Consider the following 22449-nt stretch of genomic DNA (forward strand, 5'->3'; position numbering starts at 1 on the left):
ACTTGACATAAGTGATTATTGAATGGTTCCAGGTGCCACAGTATGACCTCAAGACCCTCTCAGCTTCTTGGGAGCCATTACTTAATATGGGACGATCTTCTCTCTCCCTCTTGGATTTTAAGCTTTTTGAAGTCAAGATTCAGTAAAACCCCCACAGGAGCTAATAAGTACAATGTCACACACTTGGAAGCACATAATAAAGACGGATCATCCATGAATAACTTAAGCAAAGAAACAGGTCTTATTTGACTACTAGAGGCTGGCCATCTTTTGAGAAAAGATACCACCAAACAATGATCCTTCTCAAAAGACACTTATGGATATATCTATGTTTCCACATAAACATGGGAAGCTACGCTCACTGACTATAAGCACTCCCTATACCCCCTCAAAACACATTCCCAACAGCTCTGAACATTTCATGTTGATTCTGCATTAGAAGCTTGAGAACGGCCTTAGGACTTCTATTTTGTTAAGAATCAGAGCAGATTAGCACTTTAAAAAATTAAGGCAATATATTAAAAGAACAGATAAAATGAACACTAAAAGTCTCCTGAAAATGATTTTAAAACTGTTTCATCTTCTGTAACCTAAGCCAGCAATTTTATTTCCCTGGTCATTTGGTTTATTATTTTGGAAGAGCAGGCATTTACTCTAAACATGTTTTTTTTTTTTTTTTACCAATAATCCGCTGATTAAAATAATCGGGCAGCATCCGTTCACACACAGCAACTAGAAGCCAAAAAGCTGCTTCTTCTTTTGCATACAGAAGTAACACTGATGTCAAAATGTTCATTGCCTAAAATGGAAGAAAAAATACATTATGTGTAGGCGGGACAATTTTAACCTCCATATGAAAGGAAAGAGTTTCAGGTTATATTCCCAATGATGTAAATCGTGTCCCTGATGTAAATTATACCCCCCTTTTGGGGGGAGGGGTCGGAAAGATGTTGCAAACTCTCCAGGCTTCTGGGAGGAGCACAACCTTCCCAGATAAGTAATCTCATTCAATTGGAAATCTTGGCCTGGGACGTAGTCAACATCCTCTATTGAGTTGCTCAGACAGCTCCCCAGCTCCAGGCCAACACTAACCCGAAATAACCCAGGGTTGGTCAACCCATTTTTGCTAATCCCTAACAGGTGTTTGCCCGCTTAGAAAGCCGTTTTCTTAGGTAAATAAACCTATTCTCTGCCACAAACCTCCTGCAGGTATTCCTTAGGGTTTGCAAATTCTTTCCAAAACTTGCCAAGGGGGATCCCATTGTTATTAGGGGATCTCTTACCCTCAATTCTGGCACCTCATCACTAATAATATAAATACTGGATCTGGAGGTGGGGAGGGGGTCTCCCTGATTGTTTTTGGATCTTTGACTTTCCATTGCTAAACTGTTTTCCAAAAAGATTCAACTAGTTTGCAATTCCATTAGCAATGAATGAGTGAATCCTGTTTTTCCACAACCCTACCAGCGCTGAGTTTAATGAACTGGGCCAATTTGCTAAGTGCAAAGTAGCATCTCCGACTTGTTTTAATGTATGGAAGAAGTTTAGAGAAACTTGAGAAGATTATTATAGTGAAGTTGGACATTTTCTCCAAGATTTTTTTGTGTTTTTTTTTTTTTTTATAATTTGTGCTTCCATCGTGAAAATAAAATTTTAAAGGTAGAAAACAAAGCCAGGTAAATCTGGAAGAGGAGAAAAAAATAAGTAATTTTTGCATTTAAAAAATTCAATCTATTTGGGTTTCCTCTTCAGTAAATTGTTCCAATCCTCTGGTTGGGTTGCAGCCCAGGCAGGTAGAGATGCAAGTAGTTGATGGGGAATTGACTGGAGGAGAGGGAAAAGATAAAGGGCATCTATAGATATGGAAGTCATTTACATAGCAACAGTAAATGAAAATTCCCTGGGAGTGGGCCAGGGAGGGGGGGGAAACAATTCAATAATCGGGTAGAAAAAGTATTGCAAGAGCCCAATAAACAGTTGTAGATTTATGCACTGGAATTCCATTTTGAGAGACCTCTTAATAAAGAGCTAGAACAAATTAATTTCATAGAAAAGGAAGCTGAAGACCAGAGGGCTGACATGTCTTATGCTTAAGTATACTTAGCTCTCTGAAGTATGGCATTTATAATAGCTATATAATAACTTATATACATATAATATAATATATAACAACAATATGTGCTACTGACTCCTACCGGGCTCACATCTGCCAACTATGATTAATAGAGTTGGATTTGATGAGATTTTCTCTTTTGGATTATTAACAGAGTTGGGCTCTGTTGGCAGCCATACCTGGCAATAGCCAATTCTTGGGTTCCGGTACGCATAGGCCGTGAGTACCCGCCTCAATGCAGATATGCCAGTGTCACTTTGAAAGGCAGGGTGCTCAGGTAGGGAGCGACGCAGGTCCCGTTCAATTTCATCAGTCGCTACCGTATATGTCCCTAAAGACCGCTCCACCAGGTCAGCGTAATAGCCAGGGTTGGTAGTCATATCATTAATAGCACCTGAAAAAATGATATTAGCACACAGAAGATGATGATAAAGCTTGTTTGTTGTTGTTGTTGTTGTTGTTTGTAAATTAAATACAATGAATTGAATTTCAGCAATTTAAGTTTCTCCTTTGTACTCAAGTAATTTCTTTTGATGGGATGGGGAGAAGGAACTGGACTTCTGGCAAGGTGTTTCCATGTAAGACGATTCCCTCCACCGATTCAGACAGGCAACAGGCCTGCAGTATTGGGACTCAGAGTTGCCTGAGGCTCTGAACATCAAGTGACCCCAAAAGACTCACAAACCCAAGAGCAGAGGCAACTCTTCCTCCTTCAAAAAACGGTGTCCTCCTCTTATGATGTTAAGTTCTTCAAGACAACCTACTTGTCTCTTAGGTGTTCAATTACTAGAGTAATATATGAGCAACAGAGCAACAACCACCAAAAACAAGCCATGGTTTTATTTTATTTGAGGGGTATGAGCCTCACCCAAGAAAAGGATGTTTTCATGAGCTGGATTTTTATTTAGTTGCTACATATGCTACCTACAATATTCACTTGATCAGTTTTTGGCAACGTGTGTGTGTGTGTGTGTGTATAAGTGTGTAAAAATACCTGAAAAAAGCAACCACAGTTCTCCTCTTAAAGTCTCAGGAATACCCCTTACAACCAAGTCTCGCGTCTTTTTTGTCCGAAACATGCTAACGCCACGGCCATATTCCACAAAGAGTATATTCCAGGATTGTTCCTTCATCTTTTCTTTCAACTAGAAGAGAAAACTCAAAGCAACTCATCGTGACAGGAAAGAGACAGCCCAAGCACCTTGACTGTGCTTCCCAACATTAAACTGTAATCAAAACCTTGGATTGAGCAAGGTCAACAGGCGCCCTCCTCTTAGGAAGGGTTTGAAGGCTCACTAGGAAAAAAAAATTCATGGGGTCTGCTCGTGCCTCCCTGATGCATTCTTTGTTCCTTGGGTAGATCATTAAGAAACAAAGAAACAAATGAATGGGGAGAGTACGCTGTGAAATTCTATAAAAATGCAATTATTATTATTATTATTTGATTTAGGCAAAACACATCCTGAATCCTTTGGTTCCCCTTTATCATCTCAACCACTAGGCAGATAACTATCCAATTCTGTGGATGAGCACAGTTATTATTCCACAGCTGGCTTTCATTGTTATTCCTTAGCACAAGACAGAATTACATTCATCAGCCGGCAGGGAATTTGAACTCTCAAAAGGAAGATGTTTTCCCATTGTGCATCAGCTTTCCCTTCATTTTCAGATCTACATCTCGCAAGGTCTGTTTTCTTACCATTTTGGAATCCAGATTCTCCAAATCTTGAGGGTGGAATTCTGTCATTAAAGCTTGTGTGCTCACTGTCTTGCCGCAATCTCTCTGTCCCATCATAGAGGGCCCCTTAGAGGAGGTCCCGGGGTCAGGACTGGGGACGGGCTACAAAGGAGAGTCAGGATGTTACCAGGATGACCCGGGTGCTTTCCAGTCTCCAAGAGAGAAACCCTTTTCAGAATTCTAATGTGGCTCGTAAGGCACGATATAGAAAATATCTCCCTAATAATAAATAAGCTATAATCAGAGATTGTCTTCTCTGCCTCTGGGCTATCAGGCCATGATGGTATCTCTCTAATTAATTTCAGGGCACAGTGAAATTTAATTAGCAAACAGGCTCTTTACCAGCTGAGAGCCTAAGACCCAAACAAAAGTCACTTCGGTATTCTGAAGTGTTACATTTCCTAGCGGCAGGTGGGGGACCTACTGGGACAAGGCAGAATGCAAGATGAGGCAGAAAGGAAAATTCTGGATATGTCACTAGGCTTGTGATTCTCTAATAATGATCAGGAAGGAAGAGCTAAGCCAGTTGATTTTGAAGTTTCACCGATGTCTTTTGTCTTCACGTCATGGTCATTTCAGGGGTAAGGGACCCTTCTCACCCAAGATGGAGAAAACCACTCAAGCACAAATATATGCTGGGCACCCCATCCTGCCTTGGGAGCTCCCCATCTCTCGTCACAGATTTCATGGTCTCTCCTCCAGGACTCACTGCTTTTTGACTCATTCAGAGTTTAGCTTCCTGTAGACATCTTTTCGATTACATCGCTGTCATCACTGGGTGTATTATTCTTTGGGCTCTGCATAATCTCCCTCTGCGTCAGTTTGTACAGACTTTTCCATGTCCCTCTGAGTTCCTCAAATTCATCATTTCTTACTACAAAATCCTACTTGTTCCATTCATTCAGGTAGGGCTGAGGGGTTTGGGGTTGTTAGTTTTCAATGGACATGCGTTTCTTTGCTGCCAACAAAGAGCTGCCCATTGCTTCTGCTTCTGACTTCCCACCAGCATAAGCCAAGCAGTAGGATGGCTTGGTAAAACATATAAAGCAATTTAATCTTATTTCTTACATGATTCTAGACTGCTATTAAGACCTGAATTATTTCTTTAAAAACATTACTCAGTAATAATTATAGACTTAAGTGGGAAATGTCATTGGAGTCTAGATAGTTTAGCATGCAAGATTTTGTAAAAAGGAGCAGAAAATTCAAAGTCGTCATAAAGCTTCCAGGTAAATTTAGCATTTGGCCCACTTGGTGGCAGTGTTTCCTAAACGGAGAAATGATGGTGGGGCACCAGCAGGTTTCCCAAGTCTTACAATTGCCAACCTAAATTAAACTGAAAAACATTTCAACAAAGGTTTCAGTGCCTGACTCAGTTCTTCCCTCTTCCTCATTTCTTGTCTTCCAACTAAGGGACTTCAGTACCCAGATGGATGCCCCCTCAGATGTTCCAACTTCCGGTTTTGTCGCTATTCATATCTCCTCTAAACTCCTCATCAGCTGCTCTCAGAGTAGATCACAGGTAACCTGCACCTTGTCCTCAACTTTAAGAGGTCCATTTCCATGTTCATCAACTCCGAAGTTTCTTAATCCTTTACTATTCCACCTTTTGTTAGACCATATAACCTTTAACCCTGTTCTTCAATCGCACAATGACCTCTATTCCTCCAGCCCTCAATTCTTTACTCCTGGGACTGGCTGTTCTGTCCTTCTTTCCCTATCTTGACAGCCCTCCCCAAGGTGAACCCACTCACCTCTGTACTATCCTCCACCTATAACTCCTCTGTCCTATCGCTGACCATGTCTCGCCAAGCTCCAACCCTGAACTACTAGCACCAGCTGCTACCTTTGCCCCTATTCTTGTGTTGCTGAACAGAGATGGAGAAAACTCACGGCACTGGATTGATTGGATCCATTACAAATTTATATTACATCAATGGTATAACAACACAAATTTCCTATTCTCCCTAATTGAGTTTGCTATCCCATTCTCCACAGTAGCCATTCCGACCCACGTCTCCCTGCAAGTCTCTTCACCGAAAGACCTCATTTCCTATTTCACTGAGAGGTCCCTGGTCTCCCCTCTTCTTCACATCACACTAAATCTGATGTCTTGCTCCATTATGTGCTCCACTCCAGGCTCAGATGAAGAGGAAACTCTTCCTTCCCAAGAAAAGCCCCTCCATCTGCTTCCTGAATCCCATCCGCTCCCAGCTTCTCCAGCAAATTGCCCCTCCTTTCATCTTCATTCTTTCCTTAACTTTAGCCTTCTTCTAATCTATTGACCCTTCCAACCTGCCAAAGTCAAGTCAACCAGTACTTATTAAGTGCCTACTAAAATAATAATAATGAAAATTAACATTTATGTAATATTGCTCACAATATACCAGACACTGGGGATCCAAATACAAGCAGAAACAAAGCCAATTCCTGTCCTCAAAGAGGCTATATTAAAAAAATTTTTTTTTGGTGAGGCAATTCAGGTTGATTTGTTACCCTGGGGTAACACAGCTAGGAAGCGTTAAGTGTCTTAGGCTGGTTTTAAACTCAGGACCTGTTTACTTCAGGGCTGGTGCCCTATCCACTGTACCATCTAGCTGTCCCTAAGGCAATTCTTTTTTTTAATTTTTATTTTTTGAGGTTACATTTCAGTGGAGGGAAACAAAAAGGAGGCAAACAAGCGAGTAGGGCAGTTGAGAGAGGGACCAATCCATGACTGGCCTAGGCCCCCTCCTTAAATTGGATGGGGGAGGAACCAACCAAAACAGGGAGAGGCTGCAGGGCTGGAGACTATTTTCAGTGTGAGACTGGGGTGGGAGTGAGTGAGTTACCATGGTGCAAAGGTTTCTATGGCAAGGTAGAGAACATTCTGTGGAGGTGAATGAACCATCCATCCTGGAGGAAAACGTTTCTCTCTCAACCTTGAAAAAATCCTTACTTGATCTGAACATGCCCCCTAGCTATCAGCCCTACTTCTTTCCTCCCTTCCTGGATAAATATCTTGAGTTTCAAATTGGAGCCTTAACTTCCTCTCCTCTCATTCTCTTCTAAACCCTGCCCGGTTTGGCTTCCAATCTCATCACCCCACTCAAACCGCTCTCTCCAAAAATGACCAGCGCCAAATCGGGCCTTTTCTCAGTCCTGATTTCTTTCTTCTAGGTTTGGGGGAATTCTGTTCTCTCCTGGCTGCTCCTTCTCAGTCCCATTTGCTACTTTCTCATCCAGGTCAATCCCTCTAACTGTGGCTGTCCCCAAGGTTCTGTCCTTGACCCTCTCCTCTTTTACCAGGAGCTCTTGATTTTTGGGGGTCGGTGGGACCCTTGGGCAGCCTGGTGAGGACTAGTCTCAGAATGATGCTTTTAAATCAATCAAATCAAATACCTTAGGTTACAAAAGAAAAGCAATTATAGCAAAACACAGTTATCAACTGATTAAAAGAAACCCAACAATACTTCATAGACCCCAGATGAAAAATCATTGCTCTGTATTATCTCCTTTAGGGATCTCATCAGCTCCCAGAGGTTCCATTCTCATCTCTATGAAGATTATCTGAGATCTACATAGAGATCCATATATCTCTGCTGAGATAGAGTTGTATTTTCTCTAAGAAAGCCAAACATTCTCCAACTCAGGATGTGCAAACCAGAATTCATTATCTCTGCTCCTTCCCTGTACTTTCCCCCAAACTTCAGACTCCTGGACTTTCCAATTCCTTGGCAGAACTGGTGGACAGAAGGTTAGGGAGCTAGCTATAGGACCTGGGAAGAAGGGGGAGGGGTTGTCACGCAAGAGCAAGGGATGATGAGTGGACAGACAGGCTCTAGTACTACGTGTGGATTCCCTGGGGAAAGAGGGAACCCGGAAGAGCAGCCCGTGATGTGAAGACCTTACAAGATTGTTTTTAACCATCTTTATATCTCTGGAACCTTGAAAAGGATCTAGCACTCCTCCTAAGCACACAGTAGGTGCTTGTTGATTGAGTAATTGAAGGCATGGATGTGCTCATATTGGTGGATCACAAATTAATCCAATTATTAACAACTGTGTAGGTGTAGCTTTGAAGATAATAGCATGGAATGGTGGATGGACTGCTAGACTTGGAATCTGAGCAACTCGATTCAGGTCTTGTCTCAGGCACTAGCTGTCACTAAACATGTCACTAAACCTTCCTGGGTCTCAGTTTTCTTATCTATAAAATGGAAATGACAAAAGCACATACCTCTCAGCTTGGTGTTAGGAATTAATGAAATGATACGCATAAAGAATACGCAAGTCTTAAATACGGTATTAGTTTTTCAGTCACATCTGACTCTGTGACCCCATTTGGAGTTTTCCTGGCAAAGGTACTGGAGTGCTTTTGCCATTTCCATGTGCAGCTCATTTTACAGATGAGGAAACTCAGGCCAACAAGGTTAAATGATTTGTCCAGGATCACACAGCTAATAAGTATCTGAGACCAGATTTGAACTCAGGAAGATGAGTCTTCTTGCCTCTAGGTCCGGAGGGCTATCTATCGCAAAGGCACCTAGCTACCCCAGAGCCCTCTATGCGTGTCACTTAATACCACCACCAGCACCACCATCATTATTACTTTTGGAAGGATGAAGCACCATCCAACAGAGCCCTGAGAAGAAGAGTTGCTACATAATTACCTCCATGCTAACATCCTGCTGTGGAATGGATGCTGCTCCACATACAAGTTTCAGTCTTGCCACAAGCTGCTCAAAGTCTCTGACATCAGTGAATCGAAAGGCTTTCTTTCCTTTAATGCTAATGATGACTGAATGGCTAGAGTCCCCCATCTTGTCTACAGCAAGGACCTGAAGAGAAAAGAACAAACATGAGTCATTTTTTGCTCCCCTTATTTTTCACACAAAGCCTCAGAGAGAGTAATCTCCTGATTCTGTGGTACAAGAACAGGCATTTGAAACCTCAACATTGACTCACGTAACCTTGGGCCAAGCCATTTTATTTCTTGAGGAAGAAGTTCTGGCCTACAAAATATGGTGATAAAAGATATCATTTGGCAAGATCTTCCTATGCTTGCACTCCCCTTTCCCTGCTGGAAGTTTCCCTCCCCAACTGTCTCTTCTATATACACTTTAATGTATATTAAATATACATTTATTTCCCTCTGGAAAAAAATGCAAGCTTCTTGAAAACAGAAATTCCTTGAATTGAACCAGCTACGCCCAGGGAAAGAACTCTGGGAAATGAGTATGAATCACTACATAGAATTCCCAATCCCTCTATTTTTGTCCACCTGCATTTTTGATTTCCTTCACAGGCTAATTGTACATTGTTTCAAAGTCCGATTCTTCTTGTGCAGCAAAATAACTGTATGGACATGTATGCTTATATTGTATTTAACATATACTTTAACATATTTAACATGTATTGGTCAACCTGCCATCTGGGGGAAGGGATGGTGGAAAGGAGGGGGAAAATTGGAACAAAAGATCTTGCAACTGTCAATGCTGAAAAATTACCCATGCATATGTCTTGTAAATAAAAAGCTATAAAAAAAAAAAGAAAACAGAAATTTCTGCCTTTTTTGATAACTGTGTCCCCATTGCGTAGCCTAGGGGCTGGGACTTCAGAAATGTTTGGGGACTGATTTTGGCAAGGCTCACCAAGCTCTGGTCTAGTCTCTTCCTCTTTGAATTGCATGTAGCTTGTGGGATAATGGTTCTTAGCTGGCGGGCATTGGGGCTGGCCTCTTGTCATCCAGAGTCCCTAAACAAGTCACTGAGTTTCTAACCTAGTAAATAGTTATTCCACAACGCAATAATGAAATTAATACAGAAATTAAATTTAAAGAAAAAGTTCTCACCCAATTTTGAACAGACAAAAAAAAAAAAAAAAAAACGGTCTTTGGTCTGCGAAAGGCCTCAACTATCCTACCTACCTCTTTTAGTGGAAGGATCACACTGCAGGTACAGATGTCCTGACTGGCAAAGCAGATGTAGTTATCAAAGACACACATTTTCCCAGGAGTACTCAAATGGCTGGATGGTATCCGTAAGAAACATTCATGGATTTCTTTCAGGTTCTCTTCTTTGGGGAGTCTAAAAAATGAACTGAAGTGCTCGCTGCGTGCCAGGTTCTCCAATGCTCTGTGGAAAAAGAATAAAAGATGGGTAGGGATTCAGCAGATGGAGATGGATGAGAATGGACTCAAAAGCAGCTCGGTAGTACAGTAGACAAAGTACTGGGCCTGGAGTCAGGAGTCTTGAGTTCAAATACAGTCTCAGATGCTTCCTAGCTGGGTCACTTCTTGTCTGTGTCAGTTTCCTCATCTGTGAAATGGGGATAAAAGCAGTACCTACTTCCCAGAGTTGTTGTGAAGATTAAATGAGATAATGAGTAAAACTCTGAGCACAATGCCTATGACATAGGAGGTGCTTAATAAAGGCTAACAATTATTATTATTACTTAAAACAGGGAACAGAGTGAATGGAGGTGTGAAAAACATGGAATGGCCAAAGAATTTGGGAAGGTGAAGCATGCTAATCTAGTTGACAGGAATGGTTTGTGTAGGGCAGTGGTTCTCAAACTTTTGTTTTCAGTATCTTTATCCTCTTAAAAATAATTGAGGATCTCTCCAAAGCGTTTTTGTTTATCTGGGTTATATTTATAGACATTTACCATGTTGGAAATAAAAACTATTTTTGAATTTGTAGACCCTCTAAAAGGGTTTCAGAGATCCCCAGGATTCTCTAGACCATACTTTGAGAACCACTGGTGCAGGGTGTCTGATGCTCTGTTCATAGGGTCTTTATTCAAAAAGGACTTATCCAGTCTCGCTCTGCTTGGACCTCTGAATGCCACACTAAAAGACACAGTCTTTGCCTTCTGGGATCTTCCAGTACAGTGCCAGAGATAGCACTCGCATAAAACAATGAGATGGCAAAGATTATTATAAGAGTTAGGATCACAGAACTCTAGTGGTAGAAAGTTCTTTAGAAACCATCCAATCCAACCCTTCATTCAAGAGAAGGGGAAACCGAGGCCCAGAGAGGGCATTGAAAACTTGACTAAGGGCATGGATCCATGTTAATGTCGGTCAAAACTAAAACTCAGCTCTGATAAACCTCAGTTTATTAACGTTTAGTGACAGGAAGAAATGATGTCTTGGGAACAAAAAATAAAGAATAGAATAGAACAAAGAATTGTTGTTATAGTCGTTTTCGGTCACGTTTAGCTTTTCTTGGCCCAGATACTGGCACGGTTTGCTGTTTTCTAGGATCACACAGCTAGTAAGTGTTTGTACTCAGGTCTTTGTGATTCCAGGTCCAGCCCTCTGTGCCTTGTGGCACCCCCTATCTGTCAATAAAGAAATAATTCTTTCAGGAAGGAAGTGTTAATAGGGGTAAGAAGATTTGTCTCGGTATTCAATTCTCTATTCATTAAGTGACGGTCCCGAGGATAGGATATATAGGACGCTCGTCCCGAGGATAGGATATATAGGACGCTCAAGCTGGAGTTGGGAGGACTTAGATTTGAAGCCGGTTTCTCTGGCATTACTTCTGCCTCTGGCAGACCAGGCAGGGGAAGGGTCAGGGAACAACTAGTGCACTAAGAAGAAAACATATTAAAAAGCTTAATAAGCCTATTCCTTCTCAGATAGCCCAAGGGAAGACAAGCAGTTTCATACTAGGCTGATCTTTCCCATGCTTCCTTCCAACAAAATCTCGCCCAGTTGTGGCTCATGGATGAAACATTTCAAAAGTCTTTATTTATGTGTGGTTGGCTTTGAAACCTTCCGTTAGGGAGTGAATTATCAAAAATCAATCCTCCTAATTAATGAGTATGGTTCCAACCGACTCTCTGATCAGCATTTTTCCTATCAGGCTATCCAAAATCGTTCACATCTGCTTATCAAAAATTGCAGGTTAAAATCCAATATATACAAAAATATACAAGTAGATTGCAAAAGGAGGAACAGGTGTTCAATAGACACCGTTATTTAGTTAATTTATAAAGACATCTATGAAGAACGTGCAAAATAAATGGTTGTTTCGGTGCCCCTCGAAACCTGGCAAACAACAATGCCATTTGGATGGGGTGCTATGCATATTAAGCAGTAACTAATACTTGCAAAAGGGAGCTGTGGCAGAACAGCAAAAAGACCAGCTTTGGGGTCAGTCATAAAGACCAGTCAGAACCATTCTGTCTGGGAGGGCTTAGGCTCTGCACTTCAGCCCCCATTTCCCCCAGTCAATTCTCAAAGTCGATGCCGGTTAGTAGCTGTACCAGTGGAATCATAGGATCCAGCTGACAAATAAAACAAAACACACGTTTGGTGAAGTAAAGGCCAAAGTCCCTTTTCCTTTCTTATCTTCCTGGCATAGGGAGAGGGAGTATCTGATAAGACGTTTCAAAATTATACTGATGCACATAAAGAGCAAATTATATTAATTTTTACCTTCATTTGAAATGTCATTTGGGTATGCCTTTTCAATAAGTTAGCATTCTCATAAATGAACTTAAAAGCATGTAATTTTGAAAAGACGCTCATGAGAAATTATGCAGAGCAAAAAATTCATTTGCTACATTCCTTTTAAACAAAGACTAAGGAGCTAAGTAAATTTTTGACAGATCCCTTTTGAAATGGAAAAAAAGGAATATGAAAAAGGTGTAGAAGACCTTGAAGAGTACCTTTTAACAACTAAACAAGACATCAGGAGTAAAGACAACAACAATCAAATGGAAAGCAAACACAAATAGAGATTTTAGTCCCCCGATTGGGGTACGGCACTTACCTCTTATTAAAAAGCTCGCCGTGCGGATGTTTGTGTACTGTACAAAATGTCTCATTCCTATGACTAATTCTTTAAAGGTACATAGAAAATTAGCACAGATAGGTTCTCAATTAAATTCTCTTTCCGGATTTCAGGCCTATTTTAGGGGGGAGAGAAAAAGGGGCAAGAGCACCAAGCCCAATCTATGTTGTGAGCCAGAGAACCCTGACATCATTTCTTCCGGTCTGGCCGGTACTGCCTAGCAGCAGGCTACTTACTGCCAGTATAACTTTGGACGGACTAGTCCTCTTCCCTTGGCCTCAGTTTCCGACCTTGTAAAATGAGAGGCTTTGACTACGTGGTCTCCGAGGGCCTTTCCAGCTCTAGACCGATAAGAGCAAGAGCAACGTTGGTCAGGTTCCTTCCCCCTTCCTGGGTCTCAGTTTTCTCCTCTGAAAAATGAGATTTGACCATCTGGCCTCTAGGGTCTCTCCTATTTTTTAAAACTTTTGTGACTCTAGTAGAAAGAACCTTGTAGGGCTCATCTTGCTGAGGAGGAAAACTTAGGCCCAGGGAGGGAGACCATAAAGTCAAAGCTTAGATACGTCACTCCCCCTGGGGAATGTGCCTCATGGGTCCCTCCTCCTCCTTTCATACATACAGCCTTCACTTTTCCCCTTCTTTGTCAGAAGTTCCTTCCAACAGCTACTTCTGAGGTTAAGCCTTAGAACAAGGCAAAGTGAGAGGACAGAAATGGACAGATCAGTTAGAATCCATTAGAAAAGTATAACACACATTCATCAAAGAAGGAACTGAAGATTTAGCCAAGTTAAATATGCAGCCCTCCCCACCCTGGCAAAACTCTTTGAGTTTTTTTTTTTAATTTAAAGCTTTTATTATTTTTTTTATTTAATGCTTTTATTTAAAGCAAAGCAGTTAAAACTCGACCAACAATAGTCCAAAATGCCCAGAAGGTCTTGGAGGGCAGAGCCTGCCTCAACCTATGGAGAGATCCTTCCCTACCATGGTGTTTCAGAAATCTGATCTCACCACAGTGCCATCTCAAGAGAAAAATTATCCAAGAATAATACGCAACTCCAAGGGAAGTACACATGAATAAGCTCATAAATGCATCTGGTGAAACGAAGCCAACAGTGAACACCTGTACCATTAGGGCACAAATCAGTTAATTACTCGTGTCAGTCAGCGCCAGAAAAGGCAACGGGACACAATGGTGAGAGTGTCGAATTGGAAGGGCAAAATGACCCGGCTTTGAATTTCATCAGGGACACGTACTCTATCCTCATGAGCGAGTCACTTAATGAGAACGAGCTTCAGGATAACGAGGTGGCTGAGCCATTTACCACACAGAGTGGCTGGAAAAACCAAATCACATCATCAGCTATTACTGGAGTTGGAAGGGATCTTAGGGACCACTTATCCCAACCCACTCAGATCGAAAATGAGCAAACTGAGTCCTAGAGAGAATAAGCCACGTGCTGGGGGGGAGTGAGGGGGGAAGGAGAGCCAGACAAATCCCACGGAGGAGAGACCTGGACTTACTTCAGAAGGTCCAGACAAAAAGGCAACAAAGCCAACCGGACTGTTACTACCTTTTGGTGATTTTAAGAGGATCGCTGAGGACTGGGTCATTTTCGAAGGTCTCCTTGTCAAAAAGTCTTCTTACTGCATAGTTGGCCAGCTGCTCCATGAGAAGGAATGTTTCATTAATGTGCAAAAACATTGAGAAGTAGTGATCTTCCCCTCGAGAACACACATGGATGTTCTCAGTGAGAAGGACATTGGAGGTTTTTTCAAGTTTGGAGATGGCATCCCAGGAGATAACCAGTTTGACTGCAAAGATGAATTAAGCAAAGCTGTGATTAATTTCTCACAATTCACTTACATTTATTAGTTAATCAAATTTTTTAGACTAGCCATTAGCTGTCTGGAGAAAATGCTGTTTATGTGTTTATAACATTTTAACTAATGTTACATTCTAGAATCTAATCAGGGTAATCAGAGAAAAATTTTAAAAGGAACTTTAAAAACATACACATGTAGACTCATCTATTTTGTTATTGAACTTAATTGCCTCTTTCTACCAGAATTTCTTCTCATTAATTTTTATCTTATTTAGAAGTAGCACCTGCTGCTATGAGGCAGCATGAAGTTGAGTAATGGGAAGCAGCCTTGGAGTTAAGAGTCTCAGACTGGAAGATTTGGCTCCAACCCGATTTCTGACAATGTCCCAGGGCAATGCTCTGGGACTAGAAGTAAGGGAGTAGATACAACTCTGCGGTCCACCCGCATTTTACTCGGGTACTCCCAGACTGGTCAAAAATAGGTCCCGGTCCAAGTCTCACTTACTCACAGTTGGGCTTTAGAAGGCTCAAAGAAAGTGTAAATAGCAATTATTTCTGCTCTGACCCAAAACCCTGGGGGTCCCCCCCCCAAAAAAAATTCCTGGTTCTTTTGTGAAGGCAAACTAGGCCATCCTTTGCTTCATTTCTTATCAAGCTTAAGTCCCTGAGGGTGCTGACTCAGACAAACAGAGACCTGGAAAAAATCTCAGCTTAGAAAGGCCAAGGCCTCACATTGCATCTGGCATCATCTCCAGTCATCCTGACCTAAGTCTTGCTACAGGATCCAGATGTCTCTGGAGGAGAGAGGAGGCTGATGGCCTTGCACAACTCTGCCTCACTTAAATCCAATTCACTTGCAAGTCAAGACATCAGCCTCCTGATGTCACTGGTACTCTTGGAGAACAAGGACAAACAATTGATCCGAAATGGCTGCTTGGCATAGTAGGGAAAGAACTGGACTCAAGAGGCAGAAAGACATGACCTTGAATCTCATCTCCTCAGTCACTTCTTAGTTGTGTGACCCTAAAGGAGTCACTTAACCTCTCATTTCTCAAATGGGAAAAATAATAGCACATTCTTCATGAAGTTAAGTGTGAAGATCAAAAGAGACCCTATATACAAGGACTTGGCAAATCTGAAAACACTATAGAAATGGTAGCCATTAACAACATCATCATTATTGTTGGCAAAGGGAGTTTCCTCACCAGGAGTTTCCAATATCAATGAAACTATTGGTCTGGCCCCCCAAAAAATCCTATTCTGTAGCACTTCTTGTCTTGTTTCTTTGAAGCTACAAGACCAAGCTGTTGGACCAAGTAGGCTGGTTACATCATCTTTGGAAAATAGGCAGAGCCAACTTGTAATTTTAAAGTGTCTCCACAGAGCAAGATGTAGCCTCAAGCAATAGTAATAGTTACCAAATTCCCTGTGAGGTTCAGGCCATTCTCTGAGCCTTATATCCAGAAATCAACTGCCAGGAGCACCTTGAGTGCTAGGCTAGTTTTTTAGTCTGGGCCCTGGCCAAACTCCATCTTTGTACTTCTTCACTTGCCTTTCCCCTTGCTACTTCCTGGCTACCCCATCGTTAACCAACCAAGTAGCCAATCAGCATTTATTAAGCACCCAATAGATTTTTCTTCTACTTTGTCTACTGATTATTTCTCTCCCATGCCCGAGGATGCAGTTCCTCCACCATATCATATCTTGCCTCCAGCTCCTCCCAGCTACTAGCTTTCTTTCATCTCAGGTCATCAAGTCTTTCCTTATCTATAGATATGTTGTATCCCCCAGAAGAAGGTAGGAACCTGAAAAGTAGGTATAGTTGTCTCCTTTTGGCTTTGTGTACCTAGAGGCCAGCACAGGTGTTACAGATAAAGCAGGTGCTTAATAAATGCCTTTTGGATTAGATGCAATTAAAATTGCTTATTCAATCTTTTATCTCAATCCCCAGATTAAGAGTTCTCCCTAAATGAGAGATCTGAAAGGTTCTTTTTTCCATTCTCAATGTCTTTAAGCATATCATATACAAATACACCTAGACAGCTAGGTGGTATAATGAATGGATAGAGCACTGAACCTGAAGTCAAGCAGAAGTGAGTTCAAATCTGACCACAGACACTTACTGGCTGTGTCATTCTGAAAAAAGTCACTTAGCCTCATATAAATGGGCATATTAATAGCCCCTACTCCGAGGATTGTTGTGAGGATCAAATGTCTATAAAAGCATTTCATATTGTGCCTGGCACATAGAAGGTGTTTAATAAATGCTCGTTCGCTCCTTCCTTCCCTTCCCTTCATATTGAACCTTATTTCAAAGTGGTGAAGAAAATATGGAACCGAAATGAGACATGTTTTCTTAGTCGTGGTATATAACAACAACAACAACAAAACCACTTACTTTCTGATCCCAACAGAAAAGAATAGAAACTCAAAAAGTTGGAGCTAAGATAGAGCCAACCCTGGCAAGGAACTCGTCCTCTCCAATAACTGCATGAATAATAAGTCACCAACTTCTCTTGTTTAGCTAAACCAAAGCATTTCTCAAATTTCATGAGAGCTTCTCGAAATTTCTCAGGATCATCCCCCTTGACAAGAGAATCTTTTCCTTCTTCGGCAATCAGTCCCTAAAGGAGAGAAAAAGAGCTTCTGAAAATGTATTTAATCTAATTGCTTCCTGGAATGTAATAAATAAAGCTACAGTTTTACTGCATTTTCTCCCTTGGCAAGTGTATATCAGTATTTCCAGCCCTGACTTCTCTTCTGGGCTCCAGATTCAGAGGACGCCTCACAGTGGAGCAGCAGGTGCACCTGGCACCTCCAAAGAATCATGGACAACGAAACTAAGCTTCTCATTTTTCCCTCTTAAAACTGCTCCTCCTTCCACCTTCCTTATTTCCATCAGTGGTAATTTCATCCATTCAATTTCCCATGTGCAAAACATTGGTGCTTGTCAGGGCTGACCTCTTGGATATGATCAATCAGCAAATCGTAAGAGTGTTCCAACTCTGTTTTATCTCTCATATCCATTTTTACCTCTTTATTCCCAGAGAACAGACCCTCCTTACCACCCACCTGGACTGTGGCAAGAGCTTCCTAACAGGTCCTCGGCTCCAATCCATCCTTCGTACAAATGCCAGGCTAATTTGTCCTATGAATCATAACCTCTGGTTATGTCATCTCTCTGCATAAAAATGTTCAGGGGCTTCCTATTCCCCACTTGACCAATTTTAACTCCTTTGTCTGGAGTTGAAGGATCCCTACAATCTGATACTTCCTTCCTTTAGCTTTATGTCATATTTGTTTCCTCATCATACTCTATTACTGAGTTATTTGTGCCCCGAATATGATTTATGTACTTCCTGTGCTCATTAGCTTGTGCTATTAGGTAGGCCTGATATGCCCTCCCTCCTCTGCTGAATTCCTACCCTCACACTTGTTCAAGAAGTTTTCCCCGATCCCCTTCAGTCTATAATGTATCATGTTCCCTCCTCATGACTTTATTCAATAATCAGTTTATAACGTCTAATATATACTTGTGCATTAAAGTTTTATGTATGTGTTAGAGCCTTCTACCTTGCCTGGTTCTCTCTTATGTACCAATCTCCCTTTCTCTTGTACTCTAGTTCTTTGCATATATTTTCTAATGGCAGGGACAGGATAAGTGGTTTGGCCGTCTTACCAAAGTGGTACGCCATGTCATCAATAATGGAGAGTCTGCATAATTTAATTATTGTACCACTATTTTTACTAGACCAGATCAAAAATGGTCCATATAATCTTATTCCATGCAGCAAGGAGACAGTACCACGTAACAATGGCTTTTGTGTAAGAAGCATTGCAAAGGATATCGTTCGGGACATACATGATTAGAAAAGAGGGTAGTTGATTGTGTGTACAAATGAGAGATGGACACCACAGAGGTTGTCCACAAAATGCCATGAGAAGAGTGCAAGATCCCTAGAACACTGAGTGGATATTTCACGGATGATTAATTGGAAAACATGAACAAGAACTAATAAGAGTCCCCTTTTAAAATAATAATACCTCTAGGAAGAATCAGTGGACTAGCAAAAAACAAATGATACCAACTCCATAAGCTTTGCAAAGGCTTGGTTCTGGTGTCTCTTTGCAACCCTAAGGAGCTGACCCATTACTTATCATCCCATTAACATTAAGCACCGACGTGTGAAATAAATTGTTCCAGGCACTAGGAATATACTAAAAGATGCAATACAGTTCTTATTCTGAAGATGACAGTTTGATAGTGAGAGAAAATATATGCAAAGAACTAGAATACAAGAGAGAGTGACATAGGTACATAAGAGATAATCAGGTAAGGTGCTACAAGATATTTGAAGAGGGAGAAGGGATGATCACTTTATTATATAGGGTGTGTGTGTGTGTGTGTGTGTGTGTGTGTGTGTGTGTGTATGTGTGTCTGTACACATGCATGCGCATGTTGTTGGAGAAGGGAGTGGAGGACAGAAGGCAAGTTTGTTTGGCTATAGCATTAGGCGTGTGAAGATGAAACTGGAACAAGCCTGGGAGTTGCCTGAGGCAGCAGGGAATGAAGACTTTATCCAGGGGGCAATGGGTGTGTGAGCAGAGGAATGACCTGCCTGGGACTGTGGGTCAGGAAGATCTCTTGGGCAGTGTTGAGAAGAATGCTTGCAAAGCTAGAACAAAACAGTGACAAAGGTCTGGACGGGAAAGAAATAGAGAGTAAAGGTCTGGATGTGTGTATGTGAGAGAGAAACAGACAGAGAGAGACAGAGATAGAGTCATAAAAGCAGAATGAGCAGAACTTAGTCACTGATTAGATGTCTAGCGTGAAGGAGGTGTCTTGAAACTCATAGTCAATTGTGATAGAGAGTCAACTGCATCCAGAGAGAAAACTACGGGGACTGAATATGGATCACAACAGTATTTTTACCTTTTTGTTGTTGTTTGCTTGCCTGTTTTTTCTCATTTTTTTCCCTTTTTGATCTCATTTTTCTTGTGCACCATGATAAATGTGGAAAGATGCTTAGAAGAATTGCGCATGTTTAACCTATATTGAATTATATGCTGTCTAGGAGAAAGGACTGAGGGGAAGTGATGGAGAAAAATTTGGAACACAAGGTTTTGCAAGGGTGAATGTTGAAAACTATCTTTGCATATTACTTTGAAAGATAAAAAGCTATTATATAAAAAAGAAAAGAAAGGAGGAGCGGAGGGAGGAATAGAGAAAAATTTGGAACTTAAAATCCTATAAAATTAATATTAAAATTTTTTGACATGTAACTAGGGAAAAAACCAAAATACTATTTAAAAAGAAAAAAAGAAAACTCATAGTCAAAGCTACCTGGGAACCCCAAACAGAGGCTGTTAACTTCATTCAGCACTAGAATTGGAACCTTTCCGCTTTTAAGAGGACCCCATGACACTTACTCTTATCTTTCCATGCACAAAACTAGTAATATCTTCATTTGAGTCAAACACAGATAACGTCTTCATGACATTCTGTTCCAACCACTCCCAGTGCTCATATATTTCTTCTCTGCTGGCTCCTGATTAAAAATATAAGAAAGTGACAAAGAAGTCAAACTCCACATCATTATTTCTTTACACTTGTTGTATAGCATTCTTTTCCATCCATCTGAATTCTGATTACCTCACCTTCAAAAGGTGATAGTGACAATAAGCACGGAAGATTAAGAGGACCAGACTTAGCAACCATTTCATCCAGGTACATATGCAGGTAGTTTTACCATCATCAATATTTTTCTAATAAAATGGAAAGCAAATATGGATTTTTTTCAATATTTTTGGAATATTGGAATATTCCAATGGATAAGCATGGAATATGGAAAAGCAAAAAAAAAAAAAATACAACAGTTCATAAAGCAAGGCTCTTATAAAAATCTGGGAATCTAATACCAGTAGTGATACTAATGAGAGCTAGCATTTATACAGCATCTTAAGGTTTGCTATGCAATTTTATCTCATTTCATCTTCACAACAACCTGGGAGCAAGGTGCTATTATTGTTCCCATTTTACAAGTTGAGGAAACTGAGGCAAACAGTTTCGCCAGGGTCACATAGCTAATAAGCATTCTGAACTTACAATAAAATTCGGAACTTCCTGATTTCGAGCCTGATGCTCTGTCTACTGTACCACTAAGAAATCTGGTATTCAGTACTTACCATCATTAGTATATTTTAGGGAGTAAGAAAGAGATTGGGACATAAATACATATTGTCCTATGTTTTCGAAGATAACCTTACTTGAACTGATGCAAAGTGAAGTAAATAGAACCAGGAGAACATGGAACACAATAACAGAAATATTGTACAGTGATCATTGATGAAGGACTTAGATATTCTTGGCAATTCAATGATCCAAGACGATTCCAATGGACCCCTAATGAAAAATTTTATCCACCTTCAGAAAAAGCATTGATGAATCTGAATGCAGAACGTATTTTCTGTCATTTTTTTCATGGTTCTTTTTGTCAGTGTTTTCTTTCACAATATGACTAAGGTGGAAATATGTTTTACAAGACTACACATGTCTAACCTATATGAAATTGCTTACCTTCTTAATTTGGGGGGAGGGAGAGAATTTGGAATTCAAAAATTTTAAAAATGAATGTTAAAGATTGCTTTTCTATGCAGTTGGAAAAAGTAAAATATTTGAAACAAAGATAACATTGCTAATAATCTATCCCAATGCCTCATTAGAAAATAAACCTCTAGATGTGAAATCAAGATGGCAGAGTAAAGGCAGGGACCTGTTTGAGCTCTCCCCCAAATCCCTCCAAATACCTATAAATAATAATTTTAAACACATTCTAGAGTGGCAGAACCCACAAAAAGATGTAGTGAAACAATATACAAAACAAGGAAGAAGGGGTTGTTGCACCACGGTGAAAGGGGATCACAATTAGGTACAGGTTGCCCTAGAGCAGGCCTTGAGGTGACTGAGTAAGTGGCAGCAGTGATAGATTCCAGACTTCCCAGCCCACAGAAGTCAAAGACAACTTACAAGGTAAGCAGGAAACATCTGTCACACTGGGGTGGCGGGTGGAGTGCAGGCCAATGAAGTCCGTGCCAGCACAGCCCCAAACCCAGCAGAGCAGGAGCAGGCCTTGGGAGCCACTGAATCAGCAGTGGTAGCAGCAGCTTCTGGAATTCTCAACCCACAGATGGTAAGGGGGGGCGGGGTGTCAAACAATTGGTAAGAAGAGATTACAGGAGTCTCTGTTGCTTTGCCCATACTCTGATCCGGGGTCCACAGTCCTGAGTGGCACTCCTAGGATGAGGAGGAGCACTAGCACATAGGAGATTGCAGCCACAGTGGAAAGGGGACTTACCTTACAATACTGAGGCAGAAAATAATGCTTGTGGTCACTCACAGACCAGAACAAGGGCCAGGAGAATAGTAAACACCTCTCCTGAGATCATATCACTTTGGAAGAACTGAAAACTTACAGGTTTCTATAAGTATTCCTAAAACCAGCTACACAAACCCCCCGAAACTTGGGACAGTGAACCCTCTACCCTGGAAGCAGAGCCCTATTTTAACAAAGGGTTAAAATTCAAGTAATAGGCTGTGAAAATAAGCAAACAACAGGAAAAAATCTGACCATATAAAGTTACTAGGGTGACAAGATCAAAACATACTCAGAAGAAGATGACAAAGTCAAAGCTATTGCCAAAGCCTTCAAGAAAAATATGAATTGGTCTCAGGCCATGGAAGAGCTCAGAGAGGATTTTGAAAATAAAGTAAGAGAGGTAGAGGAAAAAATTGAGAAGAGAAATGAGTGATGCAAGGAAATTATGAAAAACAAATCAACAGAGTGGTAAAGGAGACACACAAAAAATACTGAAGAAAGTAACACCTTAAAAACAGATTAGGCCACATGGTAAAGGAAGTACAAAAAGCTTATGAGGCAAAGCCTTAAAATGCAGAACTGGCCAAATGAAAAGGGAGGCACAAAAATTCAT

General features: G+C 41.0%; 1 protein-coding gene across 2 annotated transcripts in view; it reads right to left on the minus strand.

Moving 5' to 3' along the window:
* TBC1D8B (TBC1 domain family member 8B) overlaps positions 1-20002 on the minus strand; it is a 46411-nt gene extending 26409 nt beyond the window's left edge. For both annotated transcript variants that reach the window (XM_051968802.1, XM_051968801.1), the window contains exons 1-9: positions 19891-20002; positions 16859-17084; positions 14209-14449; positions 9760-9967; positions 8504-8671; positions 3813-3953; positions 3108-3258; positions 2293-2507; positions 682-799 (exon numbers count right to left, since the gene is read on the minus strand). In XM_051968802.1, the coding sequence (XP_051824762.1) occupies positions 682-799; positions 2293-2507; positions 3108-3258; positions 3813-3953; positions 8504-8671; positions 9760-9967; positions 14209-14449; positions 16859-17084; positions 19891-19956 (1534 nt within the window). In that variant the 5' untranslated portion in view covers positions 19957-20002. The remainder of the gene's footprint in view (positions 1-681; positions 800-2292; positions 2508-3107; positions 3259-3812; positions 3954-8503; positions 8672-9759; positions 9968-14208; positions 14450-16858; positions 17085-19890) is intronic.
* Between the last annotated feature and the right edge of the window lie 2447 nt (positions 20003-22449).

Source organism: Antechinus flavipes, chromosome X (genome assembly GCF_016432865.1).
Source record: "Antechinus flavipes isolate AdamAnt ecotype Samford, QLD, Australia chromosome X, AdamAnt_v2, whole genome shotgun sequence".
Lineage (NCBI taxonomy): Eukaryota > Metazoa > Chordata > Mammalia > Dasyuromorphia > Dasyuridae > Antechinus > Antechinus flavipes.